This window comes from Talpa europaea (assembly GCF_964194135.1).
Source record: "Talpa europaea genome assembly, chromosome: 12".
NCBI lineage: Eukaryota > Metazoa > Chordata > Mammalia > Eulipotyphla > Talpidae > Talpa > Talpa europaea.
In genome coordinates, this window is record NC_140079.1 from 101,221,390 (window position 1) to 101,238,952 (window position 17,563).

At 62.4% G+C, this 17,563-nt stretch overlaps 2 protein-coding genes across 6 annotated transcripts in view; both read left to right on the top strand.

The window, feature by feature from the left end:
• The window catches only part of SRL (sarcalumenin), a gene marked incomplete at both ends in the record, with an annotated part of 61,948 nt that overhangs the window by 16,890 nt on the left and 27,495 nt on the right, over positions 1–17,563 (top strand). The gene's annotated exons all lie outside the window — the stretch shown is intronic.
• Positions 405–9,405, top strand: TFAP4 (transcription factor AP-4; the record flags this gene model as incomplete). Of its 5 annotated transcripts, none has more annotated exons than XM_084250388.1 (7): positions 405–493; positions 6,628–6,793; positions 6,885–6,983; positions 7,357–7,527; positions 8,170–8,310; positions 8,487–8,642; positions 9,211–9,405. In XM_084250388.1, the coding sequence occupies 7 exons, from the start codon at positions 405–407 to the stop codon at positions 9,403–9,405; spliced, it is 1,017 nt and encodes a 338-aa protein (XP_084106514.1). The 5 variants fall into 5 exon arrangements, with proteins under 5 accessions (XP_084106514.1, XP_084106515.1, XP_084106516.1 ...); XM_084250389.1 differs by having other exon boundaries at positions 8,224–8,310; XM_084250390.1 differs by having other exon boundaries at positions 8,227–8,310.

Sequence of the window (17,563 nt, forward strand, 5' to 3'; positions counted from 1 at the left end):
CCCGCGCTCCGCGCCCCGCGCCGGGGGCAGGGCCGCGGGCCGGGCCGCCTGGGGGCCCCGGGGGCCCGCGCCCCCCTCGCCCGGGCCGCGCGGCGCGCGGGGGGGCGCTGCAAATAGTCCTTTGTTTACATGCAGTTCCCTGCTCCGCGGAAGGAGGCCGGGCGCGCTGGGCTCCACCAGCTGTTTCCCGCCTTGAGACAGACTCGGATCAGCTGCGAACACACACTCGCGCGCACACACGCGCACACGCGCCGGGGAGGCCGGCCGGAGAGACCTCCCCCCGCCCCCCCGCCCGCCCTCGCCGCCGCCAGCATCTGGGACCGGCCGAGCTGCTCCTCCGCCGGGCTGCGCGGACTCCATCTCCCCGGCGGACCGCGGACGGCGCGCGGAGGAGGGGCGGCGCCATGGAGTATTTCATGGTGCCCACGCAGAAGGTGCCCTCTTTGCAACATTTCAGGAAAACAGAGAAAGAAGTGATAGGAGGGCTCTGTAGGTGTGTACCGCTCCCCCCCCCTCCCCGGCCGCCCGGCGGGCGCGCGGGAGCGCAGCGTGGCCCGCCCCGGCCCCGCGCCTTTCTTCGCCCCCGGGGCGGCCGCGGCCCCGCGCGCCGCCGCGCGCCCCCGGGGCCCCCCTCCCCCGGCGCGCGGGGGCCCCGAGCGGCCCCGAGCGGCCCCGGCCACTTTTGTCCCCTGCAGGCGGGCGAGCCGCGACGTTTGTAAATTGCAAACAGACCCACGTGGTTCTGCAGCAGCCCCGGCCATGCTGGGCGCCGCGCTCCCCCGCCCGCGCGCCCTCCCCCGGCCCGCGGCGGCCTCCCCCCCGCGCCCGCCGGGCGCCCCCCGCGGGGCCGGGGCCGGGGCCGGGGCCGGGGCGCGCGTGGGGCGGGCGCGGGGCCCCACGGCGAGCGCGCCGCGGCGGGGCGGGGGCGGGCGGCGCGCGCGGGGGGCGCGCGGCGGGCCGGGCGCGCGCGGGGTGCGGGGTGGGCGGGCCGCGGGGCGCGGCGCGGCCGGGGGGCGCCGCGGACCCGGGCGCGCCGGCCGCCGGCCGCCGCCCGCGCCCGGCGTGTTTACTAGCGCGGCCTGGACGTGACTCTGCAGCCCTCTTGGAGTAGGCGGGCCCCGCGCCGCCTCGCGGGAGCTGTAGTTCCCCGCGCCCCGCCGGGCGGCATTGTGGGACTTGTAGGCGCGCGGGCCACGCGCTCCCCGCACAAAGCTCGGGCCCCGCGGGCGGCGCGGGCGAGGCCCCGGGGCTCGGGGGGCGGGGGCGCGGGGGCCGCCCCTCCCCGCGCGAGGCCGCGGGCGCGGGGTCTCCTCTGCAGACGCGCCCTCGCGCCGCCCCAGCCCCGAACCCAGGGCATCCGGCCGCCCGGCCCCGCGGGTGGGTGGTCCGAGGGGCGCAGCGCCCGTCGGGGGCCCCTGCCCACGTCGGGCCCGGGCGGCTGCAGAGCAGCCTTGAGCCGGCAGGTCGGGGTTCGCGCACACCTGCGCCGCCGCTCGGCCCGGACTCCGGTCGCGGGGGGAAGGGCCTGGGTGGCGCCACCTTGAGCACGAACCACCCCCCCCCCCCCCGGGCTGGGTGGGCGCCCCCCGCGATCGCCAAGTGTGGGACCTACGGTCTCTTTTCTGCGGGGCTGCTGTGGGAGCGAAATGGCTCCCTAGGGCTGGGGCCACGTGCTCCGCAGCCCGGGGCTGGCGGGGCGGGGACTGGGGAGGAGGAGCCCCTGGCCGTGTGGTCCAGGGTGGACACCCGGCTGCAGACACCGGGCTGGAGAAAGGTTGAAGGTTGTGCCGCGCTTATCCATCCCGCCCCAGGGCCGGCTCCCCACAAGTTCAGGGTCAGTACCTCGAGCTGGATGGCCTCCCGCTAGCAGGGCTGCCCTGCGTGTGTACTGGCCCTTCCAGAAGTGACCCTGGAGGACCCGGAGCGGTGCTTACAGAAAAGTCTGAAACTCTTGTATGTGCTGGGGATTCGCCATGCTCCTTTCTGCTTTCTTTCTTTTTCCCTTTTTTTAAAGATTTATTTATTCATATATACAAGAGCTGGGGTACTGGTCAGACGCGCAGGAGGGTGAGCGGATTCGCCAGAGACAGAGTGGGGAGCAGAACAGGCAGACAGACGAAGTGCACTGCTGAGGGGAGCAGCCGGGGGACAGGAGAGGTCTGCTGCGCCATGTGGGAATCTCACCAGCGGTCCAGGATCGAACCTGCGCCAGCTTCACAGGGCTGCGCTCAACCGCCTGCGCCACCAGGGGAGGCCCAGTGCTCCTTTTTTCTGTCTGAATTGTCAGTCAGCCTCTCCGGGGCTCGCTGCGGGGCGTGAGGACCCAGCCTTGGGAAGGGAGTAGCGACAGCACATGTCAGCTGGGCCTTGACCCGGATCCCAGGGCTCTGCCTTCACCTGGAGCTGCTGGTGCTCAGAGGAGGCCCGGCGTGGGCCACCCGGCGCCGCTGCTGCAGGTGCCGGAGAGGACATTCCCTGCCCTGACCCCGGCAGACACCATGCAGGGGGCCTCTGGCTGCCAGGCCTGGGCCTTGCTGCATCCTCTGGGATTTGAACCACACTGTCCCTGTCCCCAGCCTTCCTCGGGAGGAGATGGTGCCCCAGCATCCAAGCTCCTGGGTTAGGCGTGGAGATGTCCCCTGCCTGCCCCACGGCCGAACCTGTGTCCTGAGTGGGACCTGGGCCTCGGGGAGGTGTGGAGGGTTGAGGGTGTGGGGTGGGCGGGTCCCGGCCCCTGGGTTTGCTTCACGGTACCGCACAGCTGTGACCTGTGGCTTTCAGCCTCTGGACAGTGCGGCCCTGTGAGGACTGACTGTGTGGACGGGCCGTGCCTGGCAGCCCTGGATGTGCCACTCAGACTCTCAGAAGCAGCGGCTGGGTGGTCTCCCTGAGTTTATCTGCTTCTAGGGGGCTGGGGGAGAAGGAGCGACCAGGGGCTTTGGAGTGGCCTGGGGTCTCTGATCCCGCCCCAGAACCTGCTCTGTGCTGGGACTGTGGAGACCACAGCAACCAGAACCGACCCTTGGCCGGAGAGCTCTGTCTCCTGGTGCTAGAGGCTTAGCGCCCCAGGGACACCCTTGGGTGCTCCTGGGTAACCGCTGGGAAAACAGGCTATTCTTGGTCCTTCTCACCATTCCTCCGCTGTCTCTTTTAAACTTCACCGTGGTTCTGTGATCCAGCACCCCCCTCTTTACAGATGGGGACACTGAGGCCTCGAGAGATGGAATGACGAAATGGCTAAGCGTGGGGTTCCACAGCTAGACAGTGGCGGGTTCCACAGCTAGACAGTGACTGCAGGGTTCCTCTGAGCCACTGGAGGCTTGTGGGGGTGTGTTTCTGACCCGACCGGCCCGAATATGGTGTGTTCCGGGGTTGAGGTGGGCGCAGGGATGGCAGCAGGGCCCGGGCTGCTCCAGTGCCTGCTGCAGAGAGAAGTCGGGGACGCAGCCTCCCACGTGGGCTTCCCTCCCTGACTGTGAGCATGTTGAGTGAGGGGTGTGGGGGTGACTTGGAGGTGGTGTGAAATGAGCTCTCTGTGGCCGGTTTGATGCCGGGGTGGGCAGAGGTCAGGGCCTGAACTTGAAGCGTGTGCTCCTTGCGCCCAGCCTCTGACTGGGGTGCCGCGTATTCCCAGGGGGCTCTCTGGGGCTCTGCTCTTGGCACCGACGCTTGTGCCCACACTGTTCCCTGGCCACTTGCTGCCCAGGTCCCTGCCTTATTCCAGAAGCGGGCAGCCCCTGGGCAGCCCCAGGAGCCGGCAGGGGTGTTTCTGTGCCCCGTCTGTGCTGGGGGGCTCGGGAGGGAGAGAAGCAAGAGACAGTGGCCGTGGCCTCTGCCCCGCACCTGGCCGTGGCTGCGGCCGTGGACTCCGCAGTTCCTGTAAACGTGCTGCAGCTGAGAAAGGGCTGTCAGAGGCTTCCAGGCCTCTGCAGGAAACCCCACTTTCTCAGCATAGTGTCACCTGGAAATTCCAATTAGCCAGCCCTTGTCTGTGGGGGCCCCTGGTTGGCCAGCTCGCCCCCAATCAGAGCGCCTGGTTAGCTGTGATTCCACCAATCAGCAGCCCTGGGGAGGCAGGACCCCGCCATCAGCGCGGGGTCAGCCCTCAGCCTCGTGAGGAGCTGTCAGGGCGCTTCCAGGAATGTTGAGGTGGGTGGGTGGAGCCCAGGACCCACGAGGAGCGGGCTCGGGGCGGGGGGCCGCGAGGTCGCCCCTGGCCGCTGCACGAGGCGCCCAGCAGCGGCTCCCGCCCCGGACGCTGGGCCGATGGGCAGCGGCGCCGGGCGGCGCAGGGACACTGGGGCTAGCAGGGGTCTGCTGGGCAGGAGCAGCCGGCCCAGGCCCCAGTTCTGCCTGGGTCCCGGGACCTGGCCCTTCTGGGGCCTCTGGGCTGGGGCTTTTGGGGTTCTGTGGTCTCCTCTGTCTCCCTAATTTGGGGGCACTCAGAAGAACGGAGAGTTTAGGGTTCCATGACCAGAGGAGCTGCCTAGTGAGACCCAGGTGGACTCTGGCGGGGCGCGGGGCCCTCGGCTGTGGGCCCTGGGAGGAGCATGGCGGCGTCTGTCATGGTGTGGCCTCGGCAGGGCACCTAACTTCTGACTCCCGGGCCGTTTGTCAGGAGGGCCTGGAGCTCTGCCTCCTGGGGCCAGACCCAGGTGCCGCGGGCTGTGTGTGAGACGGTCAGTGGGGGTGCCGCGGCACGTGGGTAGGGGAGCCCCTGCTGCCCCCCGGTCTGGCGGCCCATCACGTCCCCCTCCCAGGACCCTGGGTTCCTCTTGGTGGCCCGAGGACGAGGCTGGCGTTCTGTGAGGGGGACAGGAAGAGTTCTGTGCGTGAAAATCCAAGCGGACCCCAGGGCGGTGGTCACTGCGCTCTTCTCCCCGCAGGCGACTGCGCCCTCTCTGGCGGGCGTCGGCTCTGAGCGGGCCTGGATCATGGTCAGCCCCAGCCGTCCTCTTCCTCCCGGGAGGACGGGGCAGTCCAGTGAGGAAGTCCCAGCAAAGCCGTCCTCAGCTCCATGGTGATGGACTCAGGGTGGTGCTCCCCGATGCTGGGCCTCCAGGGGCTCCGGACCCCAGCAGCACTCAGAGTGGCCCAGTGGCTCATGGGTGGACGTGGTCCCTTCTGAGCCCACACCGTCCTGGTCAGCTCTAGCCTTTTGGCGTCTGCAGGCTGTGTGTGAGACGCCCAGCCAGGGACCGGGGGAGGGAGGGTGTGTCCCCGGGTCTCTGCTGAGGTCACGGGGATGCTCCGGACCGGTCTCAGTCAGCTGGAGCGGTGGCATCCCGTCCATGTCTCCCCGCCTCTCGCTCCAGAGACTTGAATCCACAGGCCACAGAGGGACTGGAGGGCACTGCCAGGCCCGGGGCCTGGCCTTGGTTGTAATCCCCACCCTGCAAAGGGTCCTGACCTGCGTCCCCTCCAGCCCACCATGGCTGGTGTCACCGCAGGGGCGGGCCTGGCAGTAGCGAGGCGCCTGGGGCCCAGAAGTGGGAGAGCCTGGTGCCCGCTGTCTCACCCGAAGACTGTGTTCTCTGTAAAGTGGGGTTCCTGGTTTCCTTTCCAGTGTAGACATCCTAAATCCCTGGAGGTACCTGCGCCTGGGGGAGGAACCACTTCCAGCCCACCACCCTCTCTGTTGGGGAGGAGGCTGAGGCCCAGGAATGGGGAAGGCTCCTGGGGAGCTGAGGCGGACAGATGGGGCAGGTGGGGGCCAGGAGAGGCCTGCGTGTCTCCAGCTGTTGCAGATGTGGTCCTCTCCATTTCTGTGCAGATGCCTTTCCTCCTGGTGATGGCATGGGCCCTGGGCACCTCTCAGATCCCTGGCTCCCCCATCGATGGAAGCAGGGGTGTGAGCCCAGGCCTTGGCCAGGTCACCCCAGGAGGGCCCCTTAGGAAGAAGCCAGGACTGTGGCTTTGGGTGGGGCCAGTGGCCTCTTCTGGGAGCCCAGCATCTGGAAGCCATCAGGCCAGGGCGGGGGGAGTTGCAGGAGAGGGCTGGGAAGGGCGGCATGCTTCCTTCAGGCCACACACAGGCCCACCCTGGGGAGCAGTGGCATTGGGCCTGCAGACCCTGAGGCTGCCTCTGCCGCCTGCCAGTGCCTCTCGGCTTGCAGCCTCGCCCCCTCCCCGACCGCCTTCTCTCTTACCAGCCTCTGCAAGATGCAGTCACGTGTGCTGCAGTGACCTGGCCCACTGCCTGCTGGCACAGGGTGGTCAGCCTCTCAGGGTGGGCGGGCTTGGCGCGGGGGCTTGGCATCCCCTTCCTGGAGTGAAGGGGACCTGTCTGGTCTTTTTGGTCTTGGTGCAGGTGGCTGGGCCGGGCTGTGACATGGCTGTGCCACCCAGGAGGTGTCCCAGGAGCAGGTGTCTGATTGTCATCTGGGCCCCACCTGGACCTGCTAGCCAGAGACGGGGGCCTGGTTTTGACACCCAGCTGCACTGGATTGCTGCGTGCCCCCTCCCGAGCTTCCCGGGGTGGGGGTATCACATAGCTGGCATCTTTTGCCCCAGAGGGCTGCAAGTGACACTCAGGGCCTTCTGGCGATGAACTGTAAAGACAGGGGCCCTTTGGGCGCAGGGCACGAGGACACCAAGCCTGAGCATGCCCCTGTCCTCCCCCGACAGTCTTGCCAACATTCCACTGACCCCTGAGACGCAGCGAGACCAGGAGCGGCGGATTCGGCGGGAGATTGCCAACAGCAACGAGCGGAGGCGCATGCAGAGCATCAACGCTGGATTCCAGTCCCTCAAGACCCTCATCCCCCACACAGACGGAGAGAAGCTCAGCAAGGTGGGTGAGGGCTGGGAGGGCTTCCTGGAGGAGGTGTTGGCCACGAGCAGGGAGAAGGAAGTGGCCCCTGATGCATCCTTCCCGCCCTCAGGCAGCCATTCTTCAGCAGACGGCAGAATACATTTTCTCCCTGGAGCAGGAGAAGACCAGGCTCCTGCAGCAGAACACACAGCTCAAGCGCTTCATCCAGGTACCCAGCCAGGCCCCCCGCCCTCCGTGCCTGGCCCTCCTGGCAGGTCTGGGTCCACCCTGGCCCGGCTCTCACGTGTGGCTGCGGTTCCCATCTTCCCTGCTGGCCTGCCTACTTCAGGCACCTGCCTTCCCACCTAGACCTCAGTTTACCCATCTGAGTGGGCTCTGGAGGGGCCATGGTGATTGTTCTGGGAAGCAGGTCCACTGGGTGTTTGGCTGTCCATCAGACTTGGGGAACAGGTCCATAGCGCCGGGGCGCCTGGCTTTGACAGCTTTGGGGTCCACAGCGACGGAGCCCCGGCTTCCCAGTCGGGGTGGTGGTATATCCGGGGGTGTCAGGGCACACTCACCAACACCCTGGGGGTTTTCAGGAGTTGAGTGGCTCATCCCCCAAGCGGCGGCGGGCGGAGGACAAGGACGAGGGCATTGGCTCCCCGGACATCTGGGAGGACGAGAAGGCGGAGGACCTCCGGCGGGAGATGATCGAGCTGCGGCAGCAGCTGGACAAGGAGCGCTCGGTGCGCATGATGCTGGAGGAGCAGGTGAGGGTGGTGTGCGCGCGCGCTCGTGACCACCGTGTCTTCCTTTCCTCCATCGCTGCTGCTGTCGTTTGTGGCACCGGTTTGCAGGAGTGCTGCTCTGTGTCAGGCCTCGGAGTGAGGGGTCCAGTGGGGGGCAGCCAGACAGATCTCTGCCCTCAGGGCTTTTGTCTGTTAGGGGTGGGGGAGTTCAGTCCAGGGGACTCTCTGAAAATGGAGCTGCCGTCAGACCCGTGTGTCCACAGGGCATGGGGGTTCCCGAGGGCCCCCTCCCATTTCTCCAGGGAAATGACTTGGGCATGTGCCAAGAGTTAAGGGCGAGTACCACAGTTAAGCAGAGAGGGGAGAAGGCGCTCCAGGGAGCGGGCCCAGCTCGGGCAAAGGCGTGGTGGCTGGAGGGCGGGTGGAAGTGCTGTAGGAGGGAGGCCCCGGTGGGACCAGATGAGTCATGGCGGGTCTGCCGGGCTGTGGGGAGGACTTTGGTCGCCACCCCAGGGTGGCAGGTTCCTGCTTGGGTGGGTGCAGGGGCGAGGCCTGCTGTTTGAAGGTCAGAGCTGCCCTGCCCAGGATGGGGTGGGGTGGGGTGGGGTGAGGTGGGGTCGGGGCCCGGGGCCCGGCCTGTCCTGAGCCACGTCTGTGCCCCAGGTGCGCTCGCTGGAGGCCCACATGTACCCGGAGAAGCTCAAGGTGATCGCGCAGCAGGTGCAGCTGCAGCAGCAGCAGGAGCAAGTGCGGCTGCTGCACCAGGAAAAACTGGAGCGAGAACAGCAGCACCTGCGGACCCAGGTGAGCACCCAGGTGAGCAGGAGGCCCTGCAGGACCTTTAGGCCTGGCATGCCTCCCTTGGGTCCAACAGGGCACTGGGCGGGGCGAGGTGGTTTTGGAGACCATGCCCTGCCCTCTGAGGAGGAAAGGGGCAGCTCCCAGAACCTTCGGAGAGAGACTGGGCCTCTGTCTTGCAGCTCCTGCCCCCTCCCGCCCCCACCCACCACCCCACGGTGATTGTGCCAGCGCCACCTCCCCCTCCCTCCCATCACATCAATGTCGTCACTATGGGCCCCGCCTCGGTCATCAACTCTGTTTCCACGTCCCGGCAAAATCTGGACACCATCGTGCAGGTACCTGGGCTGCATGTGGGAAGATTCTCTGGCTTTTCTGGGGTTGGTCTAGAACTTTCTCTCACCTCGGTCCCCCAGGACCTGGGATGGGGGTGAAGGTGGTTGTGGCCAGGAGGGTGAGGAAGAGGAAGAGAGCAGATTGTTAGCTCTGTGGGTCAGACCTGGGATCGCTGCTGCGCTCAGACCCTCTCGGGGACCCCATGAGAAACAACCAAGCCAAAAAAGGCCAAATGGGGAAAAACACCCCGTCAATCCCCCAGAATTTGAGTTGTACACAAATTTAACAAATAGAGTAATAAAATTAATAGCAAAAACCTCCACTCCATATGGGAGTGGACGGACTGGTATCCAGAAATGGATGACAGACACAGTGACCTCCGGTGGCCACCCAGCAGGGTGTCACTGCCCCTCCGGGGGGCTGCTCAGCTCAGCAGAAGCCTCCAGAGTGGGTTTCCTCCAGACTGGCAGGCACCTAGTGCTTTGCCAGGCTGGGCTTTCTGGGATGTATGTTTGCGGTGCGGGCACGGTGGCTCCGCGGGCCTCATCCTCACGGCAGCCTGTCCCCCAGGCGATCCAGCACATCGAGGGCACCCAGGACCGGCAGGAGCAGGAGGAGGAGCAGCGAAGAGCCGTCATCGTGAAGCCGGTGCGCAGCTGCCCCGAGGCCCACGCCTCGGACACAGCCTCCGACTCGGAGGCCTCGGACAGCGACGCCATGGACCAGAGCCGGGAGGAGCTGGCGGGGAGCGGGGGGCTTCCCTGACCACCCCCAGCCCTCCTCTCCCTTCTGGGGGCTGGAGGGGGCCGGGGCAGCACCAGGGAGAAACGCGGGTGAATGAGTGAGGAATTTTTACAAAATGACGTTGACATTTGGGTCTCTTTTATGACCTCCTTTTCAATACTGTAAATCGACCTTTGACGGATGCCCCTGACGAGGCCCGGGGCGCTGGGGTGGCACAGAGTGCGCAGGGCACCGGACACCTGGGGCTGGGCCTTGGACCCTGGACTGGGGGGAGCCGACACAGAGGTGCCTGGCTTCTCTCTGCCAAAAATCATTATTTTCATTGAGACGTGTTTTTAAGAACAGGGAGAGTTCAAACAAAACCCCGAGGTCATTCCGCCACCCCAAGTCAGCCCTGTGACCTGCAGTTTTAACTCCTCCCCTCTTTTGGGTTTCTTCCTTTCTCCTGCAAGCACTTACATGGGTTGAGGGTCTGGCTGGGTGGGGGCTCTCTGGGGGTCCAGGGATCTCCGTTGCTTCTCGGTTGGGGTTTGCTGCTGCCCATCTCCCCTCCCCGCCCGGTGTCAGCGCCAGGGCCTGCCAGGATCCACCCCTGCTCGGCCCCCAGCTCGCCCTCCAGGTTTCCCAACTTCGACCCCAAAAACTGTCTTTGTCTCTCTCTTGTTTTGTTGTTGGTTGTTTTTTTTTTTTTCTGGTTTTGGTTTTGTTACTTTGGTTTTTTTTTACAATTTTGAGGTCTTTGTGTTCAAGGAGATGCTATTATATTTTGTTAAGAAAGTGGGGGAAAAAACCAAGAGGCCACTGTGCCTTTATAAAGAAACAAAATAAAGTTTGTACTTTGTTTTTTAGATTCCATGTGTCCTGGGCGTGTGCTGTCCTGAGGTGCTGGGAGGGCTTCCTGGGCTGGAGGAGGGGGTGTTATTTGTGCCCACCAAAGGGGACTGGATGTGGGTTCGCGGTGACTCTCCCAATCTGTGTGGTATTGCGGTGAGGAATCGGGGTCTCCAGATTCCCTGGGATTAGTTGGTGTTCTGCAAAGATGGGCAATGGTGTTGCAGGTTGTGGGGGGTGGGGGGGTTCTATGTCCTCGGGCCAGGGGACTGCGGTGGGTGGCAGGAGTGAATGGCCCAGTCACAGGTTCTGTTCCTGGAAAGGACACAGGATGGGCTTTGCCACTTCCTTGGCTGGGCAACCTCCCTGGACCGTAGTCCCCTCCCTCATGTTGGCTCAAGTTCTGGTAGTGCTGGCGGTCAGTTTACTGTGGGCAAGCCCCTTGACCTCAGAGCCTGTTCCCTTTGGTGAGAGCTGGGAATAATAACAGACAAGTGCCCCACATCTGGGATGGGGACGTCCTTTGAGTCCTGCAACCCCCACGACCCAGGCTGCCCTGCAGGTCCTCCAGGCCTGCTTTTCCTCGTGCTCACACACAGGTCGGAGCTGAATAGCTGATTCACATCCTTATAAGGGCTGTCTCTGGACATGAACTTGGACATTCTAAAGGTGAAAGCTATATCCACATAATCAACCACTTTATTTTAAAATTTGTTTATGCAACAAGAACTGGGGTACAGGGGCCTCCTTGGTGGTGCAAGGGGTTAAGATGCAACCTATGAAGCTATCCGCAGCCACTGCAGCATGAGTTCGATCCCTGGCCGGGGAGATGCCCACATGGTGCAGCAGACCTCTCCTGATTTGCCCGCTGCTCCCCTCAGCAGTGTGTTTCAGTCAGTCTGCCTGTTCTGCTCCCCACTCTGTCTCTGGTGAATCCTCTCACCTCCCACACCTCTGGCATATACCCTAATTCTTGTAAGCACCACACTATGAAGCAATCTGCTGCCTCTGTAGCGCGAGTTTGATCCCTGGCCGGCCAGGGCACAACCCACATGGCGCAGCAGACCTCTCCTGACTTGCCTGCTGCACCCCTCAACAGTGTACTTGGGTCAATCTGTTCTGTTCCCCACTGTTTCTGGTGAATCCTCTCATTCCCAGTCTCTGGCCTGTACCCCAGCTCTTGTATGCATAAATAAATAAATCTTAAAAGAGAACTGGGGTACAGGCCAGAGGTATGGGGGGTGAGAGGATTCTCCAAAGACAGTGGGGAACAGAACAGGCAGACCGGCTGAAATACACTGCTGAGGGGAGCAGCGAGCGAGTCAGGAGAGGTCTGCTGGGCCTTATAGGTCACCTCTGTGGCTGGGGAGGTGCTGCAGTGGCTGCAAATTCCTTCACAGTGCTGCATCTTAACTCCTTGCACCACCAGGGATGCCCAATCAACCATTTTAAAAGGAACAATTCAGTGGCATTTAGTACATTCACGGTGTGCAGCAGTCATCTCTGTCTAGTTCCACAGCCTTTCCGTGCCCTCCCCCACGCCCCTTACCCATCACTCAGCCTCTGTTCTCCCCGCTCCTTGCCCTCCTCACTCCTTGGCAATCACAATCTGCTTTCTGTTTCTGTATTTTATTTATTTATTTAAAGATTTATTAATCTGTGCATACAAGACCTGGGGTACAGGCCAGAGGTGTGGGGGGGTGAGAGGATCCGCCAGAGACAGAGTGAGGAACAGAACAGGCAGACTGACAAAGTACACTGCTGAGGGGAGCAGCGGGGAGACGGGAGAGGTCTGCTGTGCCATGTGGGCATCTCCCTGGCCGGGGATCCAACTTGTGCTGCAGTGGCTGCAGATAGCTTCATAGGTTGCGTCCTAACCCCTTGCGCCACCAGGGAAGCCCTGTTTCCGTATTTTATTTTTTTTAAAGACTTACTTATTTTTATACAAGAACTGGGGTATAGGCCAGAAGCACAGGAGGGTGAGAGGATTCACCAGAGACAAAGCAGGGAGCAGAGCAGGCAGAAGGACCGAAGTACACTGCTGAGGGGAGCAGCAGGCGAGACAGGAGGTCTGCGGCGCCTGCGGGTTCCTCCCTGGCCAGCCGGGATCGAACCCACGCTGCAGAGGCTGCGGACAGCTTCACAGTGCGGTGCTCAACCGCCTGCGGCACCAGGGAGGCCCAGTGTTTCCGTGTTTTAAAAGATGAAAGCATAATTGCTATCGGTGAGATTCCGGCTTCAGATGCTGTTTGCAGCGTCCAGTCCCCTCATCAGTCAGCCCGAGCCCCTTGGAGGTCGGTCCACATCCAGCCCCTGACCCTGCACTCCTGCCTTTTCCAAAATGTCACAGACATGGAATAAGATCTTTAGCTCCTTGAGCCAGCCTTCTCTCGCTTAGCATTGTAACTAGTTTTCTCCTTTTCAGCAAATATATGCGCCTCTGAGAGGGAGGTCTGGGCCAGGCCCTGGCAGGGACAGGCCTTCCCAAGGTCAGCGGGGCGACCCCTCCAGTCCAAGAGCCAGGAGCGCCCAGGACCCGTGCAGCTCCCGAGAGTGTCCATAGAGGGCGCTGCGGGCCCAGAGACCACGGGGGCTCCGCCCCCTCGCGGTCCCCCGGGGCAGCTCAGTTCCTATAGGCCAGAGGCCGTGCTTGGGGCGGGGCCAGGAGACGGTCCCTCCCGACTTGCGGCGGCGCCCCGCCGCGGTGGGCGGTCTCAGCAGCCGGCGGCGGAAGTCAGGGGCGCGGTCGCGGCCCCGCCCCTTCCCGGACTTGCCCCGCCTCGCCCCGTGGGTGCGCATGCTCCTTGGCGCCTCAGGCCGTCTAGCGCGCGCTTCCGCCAGCACACTCTTCTGGCCCCGCCCCCGCGCCCCTCACGCACGCCCCGCACGCCGACGCGGCCACCGTGCGGCTCCCGCGCGCCCCCCGCGCGGCGGCGCTCGCCGACCGGTTGCCGCCGGCTGCCGCCCGTCGCCGCCCGCTGGGGCGGCGTGCGGGTGCGGCGGGGGTGGGCCCGCGCCTTGGCGGAAGTCGCGACTAGGGTGGCCTGGAGGCCGCGGGAAGGAGGGACGGTGACCCGGCCTTGACCTCTGATGTCAACCCGGTGCCCTGGTCGTCGTCGAGGGCGAGGAGCCCGGAAGCCGCGTGCGGCTGGCCTGGCGGCACCCCGCGGGGTCACCGGGGTCCACGGCCAGTGGCCACGGCTGCGCGCGGTCGCCGGGGTCCAGGGTCAGGGGCCAGGACCGAGGGATGATGGTCCAGGGCCGGTGGCCGTGGCTCCGCGGGGGCACCGGGGCCAGGGTCAGCGGCCACCAGTGGGCCTGCGTGGTGGCCAGAATGACCTCGGGGCAGTGCGGACACTGGCGCGGCAGGAGGGACCGGAGAGGAGGGGAGGGAGAGGACTCCCCCTTGCCCCAAGCTTGCGCACACGCTGCAGGGAGGAGCTGGACAGATGGGAACAGCCATTTCCTTCCGACGTTTTCACGGATGTTCTGTGGGAGGCCCCTGGGAGCAGGGCGCCTGCCCGCAGTGTTTAGCTCTGAATTGTCGTGAGTGTAACGGGCCTGTGCAGCCATTTAAATGTTTGTGGAGAAGCACAGGGAGGTCAGCGCCTTTCACCAGCAATAGGAGAAAAGAGTTGCTCTGCGTCCTTGTCAGCACTTGGTCGTGTCGGACTTTCACGGTCCCTTTTTCTGTGCCCTCCTGGCAGGTGTGCAGTGGTGTCATCAGTGGTTTTCATTCCTATTGCCGCGATTAATTCTACTTCAGACCTCATCCAGTTCTTTTTGTCTGGCTTCTTGTGCTCAACGTAACTTCTCTGAGATTCATGCATGTTTCTTTGGGTCCACAGTGGGTTTATTTTTTTTTAATATTTATTTTTAAAAAAGATTTATTTATTTATACAAGAACCAGGCTATAGGCCAGAGGTGCAGGAGGGTGTGAGAGAATTCACCAAACACAGAGTGGGGAACAGGACAGGCAGACTGACAAAATACAGTGCTGAGGGGAGCAGTGGGCGAGACAGGAGAGGTCTACTGTGCCCTGTGGGTTCCTCCCTGGCTGTCCGGGAGTTGAACCCGCGCTGCAGAGGCTGCCGACACTTCACAGGGCGGCACTCAACCTGCTGCGCCACCAGGGAGGCCCCTAAGATTTAATTTTATGTATGCATACAGTAACTGGGGTGTAGGTCAGAGGTGCAGTGGTGAGAGGACTCACCAGAGACAGCATGGGGAGCAGAACAGGCAGATCCACTGAAATCCACTGCTGAGGGGAGCAGCGGGGAGACAGGAGAGGTCTGCTGTGCCCTGTGGGTCAGCTCCTTGGCCAGGGATCAAACTCAGGCTGCAGTGGCTGGAGATAGCTTGATAGCTCTGAGGCTTTAACCCCTGGGCCACCAGGGAGGCCCAGTGTGTTCATTTTTATCATCATGGAGATTCCATTATTTGAAGGAATAGAGGTTTGCTGATCCATCCAACGGTTGATAACTTTTAGATTGCTTCCCACTGAGAGCCATTATGACACGTGTTGGTGGCCTCTGTCCCTTCCCAGATTGTGTCTCCAACGTGTGCGATGGTGAAGTGGCAGCTGAGTGGCCCATGCCTTTGACCTTTGCTGGTTGTTCTTTCCGGGGCTGCTGGGCATTCTTGATGTTTTGACGCCACTCATTTTAAGAGTCTCATCAGGGATAAACCTCATGGGAAATGTCTCTGGAGTGTTATCCAGGGTGGTCACATTACACTGTGTCTTCTTTATGAAGAGCCTCAGGGGACATTCTTGTCGTGTCTCAGTAGCAGAAATAATCTCACTTCTGAGTGGTGGGTTTGTTCTTATTTTAAGGACACTGAGTTGGGCAAGCGATCAGGGCATCAAGTGCAGGACGTATACATATGGTATCACCGACTTTCATGTCCCCCTGAGTTCCCCAGCCTGTGCTGCTTTGCTACAGCAGCCCCAGGCCCTTGCTTTCTTGCTCTGTTTTGAGGGGACTTGAGAGCCATCTTGATGCTTTTCTGGGCAGGTCATAAGAAATAAGTGCCCATGTGCCCTGGCTTGGGCATCTTGGCAGCAGAGCAGCTCTGTGAGATGTTTAAAGGGCCATCTAGCAAAGAGGGGGACTTCCTGTGACCTTGGCCTCCTTAGCAGCTGGTTAACTGGCCTTGCCCCAGGATGCAAAGCACACGCAAATCCTCTGGCTGCCTCTGGAGCCGCCTCTGGAGCCGAGGGCCGGCCTGTCCTGAGCATCAGGTTTTGTTGGCCATGGCTCTGCCTGTCCCCACTGGGCTGGTCCTACTGTCCCTCCTGTCTCCAGCTGCCTCTCAGTGCCCCCTCAATGTAAGCTCTCAAGTTCTGCTTGCCCGCCCCGGTCCTCCAAGTCCTGGGCCACTGGTGGGGTTGCTGTTCCCTCTGCCTGCCTCGCCCTCTTCTCTTGCCCCGCTGAGTTGCAGGTTTCCTCTGTTGATTGACAAGAACGAGTGCTGAGCGAGAGAAGGGGGTAGGACTGGGGGCTGCAGGGCAGGAGCGGCTCTAATCCTGCAGCTGTAGAAACCCTTTCTCCCCACTACACCCCCACTGTTGAAAAAGGAGCTAAGAGTGACAGCTGCAAAGTTTCCTGAATTAGGGGGCCTGAGTCAAAGGTTTCCCCTGGGGCGAGGCCAGCCTTGGTGGCTGGACAGCATCAGGGTTAAGTGAAGGGAAGAACAGGAGGGTAAGTGGAGAATTTGCAAGTGTTGCTCACCCAGCAGAGGTGGGCTTGCTGACCCTTGTCTCATGTGGCCTCTTACCCAGAGGGACATAAAGAGCTCTTTGGAAGTTCAGTGGCTGAGGAGCGGGGATGACCTCCTGTCCCCTTGTAGGGAGAAGGCAGTGTCAGTGGCTGGGCAGGCACTGGACAGGCAGTGGGGGCTGCTTGTTTGATGTCGCGTTGTCAACACCACACTGACAAATGGGAGTCGTGAGCAGACTGCAGTGAGGGGTGCTGCTGAACAAGCAAGATCCTGGCCTTTTTATTGATAATAATACAGCATCAGTTACGTGGGGTAGGAGGACGAGGAGAAGAAGATGGGGGACACCAAAGAATGTTTGTTGCCTAGGGCTTCAGGGGGCCATGCATCTGCTGACCAGGTAATTTTTTTTTTTTTCTGAAGATTTTTTTATTTATGCATACAAGAACTGGGGTACAGGCCAGAGGTGTGGGAGGGTGAGAGGACTCACCAGAGACAGAGTGGGGAACAGAACAGGCAGATTGACTGAAGTACACTGCTGAGGGGAGCAGCGGGCAAGGCAGGAGAGGTCTGCTGTGCCATGTGGGTTGCTCCCTGGCCAGCTGGGGATCGAACTCATGCTGCAGTGGCTGCGTATTGCCTCATTGGTTGTGTCTTAACCCCTTGTGCCACCAGGGAGGCCCATACCAGATAGTTCTTATCTGCTTGACAACCAAGCATAGCATTGGAATTGAAACCAGACCCCAGACCCCCCCCCCCCATGGTTCTAATCTTATCAACAAGGCATTTATTTCATCAGTCAGCTTCTGGGGTCCCTTGTCATACATCCGTCCTTGGCCCCCGGGCATTCCCAGTCACTCCTTGTGATGCGCCCTTCCCGGGGGAATTGAGATTTCTGCTCTTGGTTGATTTGAAAGGTGCCTTGTAAGGTTTGGTTCTGACTGACTGACTGGGCAGTTCTGGCCTTGTGTAGGAACACAGAACCGCAGGTAACAAAGAATGGTGGCCGAACACGCCACTAGCAGATCCACAGTTTGAGATCAGAGGAGAGGGCTCTCTGTTCCCCGGGGGGCTGGGGGTCACTTCCCTGACTTGTGGCAGAGACAGGGTCCTCGTGGAGTCTGCTAAGGCAGAACGAGGTCCTTGGGGAGGGCCCTCAGCCAGCAGGATTGGTGTGCAGGTAAGAGAGACAGGTGGGACAGAAAGAACAGTGACAGAGAGAGAGAGAGACAGAGGGAGGGGGCACGTGAAGATGTGGTGAGGAAGTGTCCACCTGCGGATTGAGGCGAGGCCCCTGGTGTCCTGTGGTGGCCGCCCTGGCTGGCAAACCAGCATGTCATTGGCTGGCCCCGACTGCCGCTCCCAGCACCGTTCCCAAGCTTCTCCGGCACTGTGCTGGGGCTCACTCTCCTGACTGAGGGCCGTCCTGTCGGGTGAGTAGAGCACGTGCAGCTCACCTGTTCATCTGCAGATGGGCACTGGGTACCTCCTGCTCTTGTCTGTCGTGAGCACTGTGCTGAGGATGCGGGTGGGTGTGCCATGTCTGAGTCCAGGCAGCGTGTCTCCAGTCCAGGGCAGTAGCCCTCAGTCAGCCCTGGGCCTTGCCCTGCCCACCTGGGCAGCTGCCTGT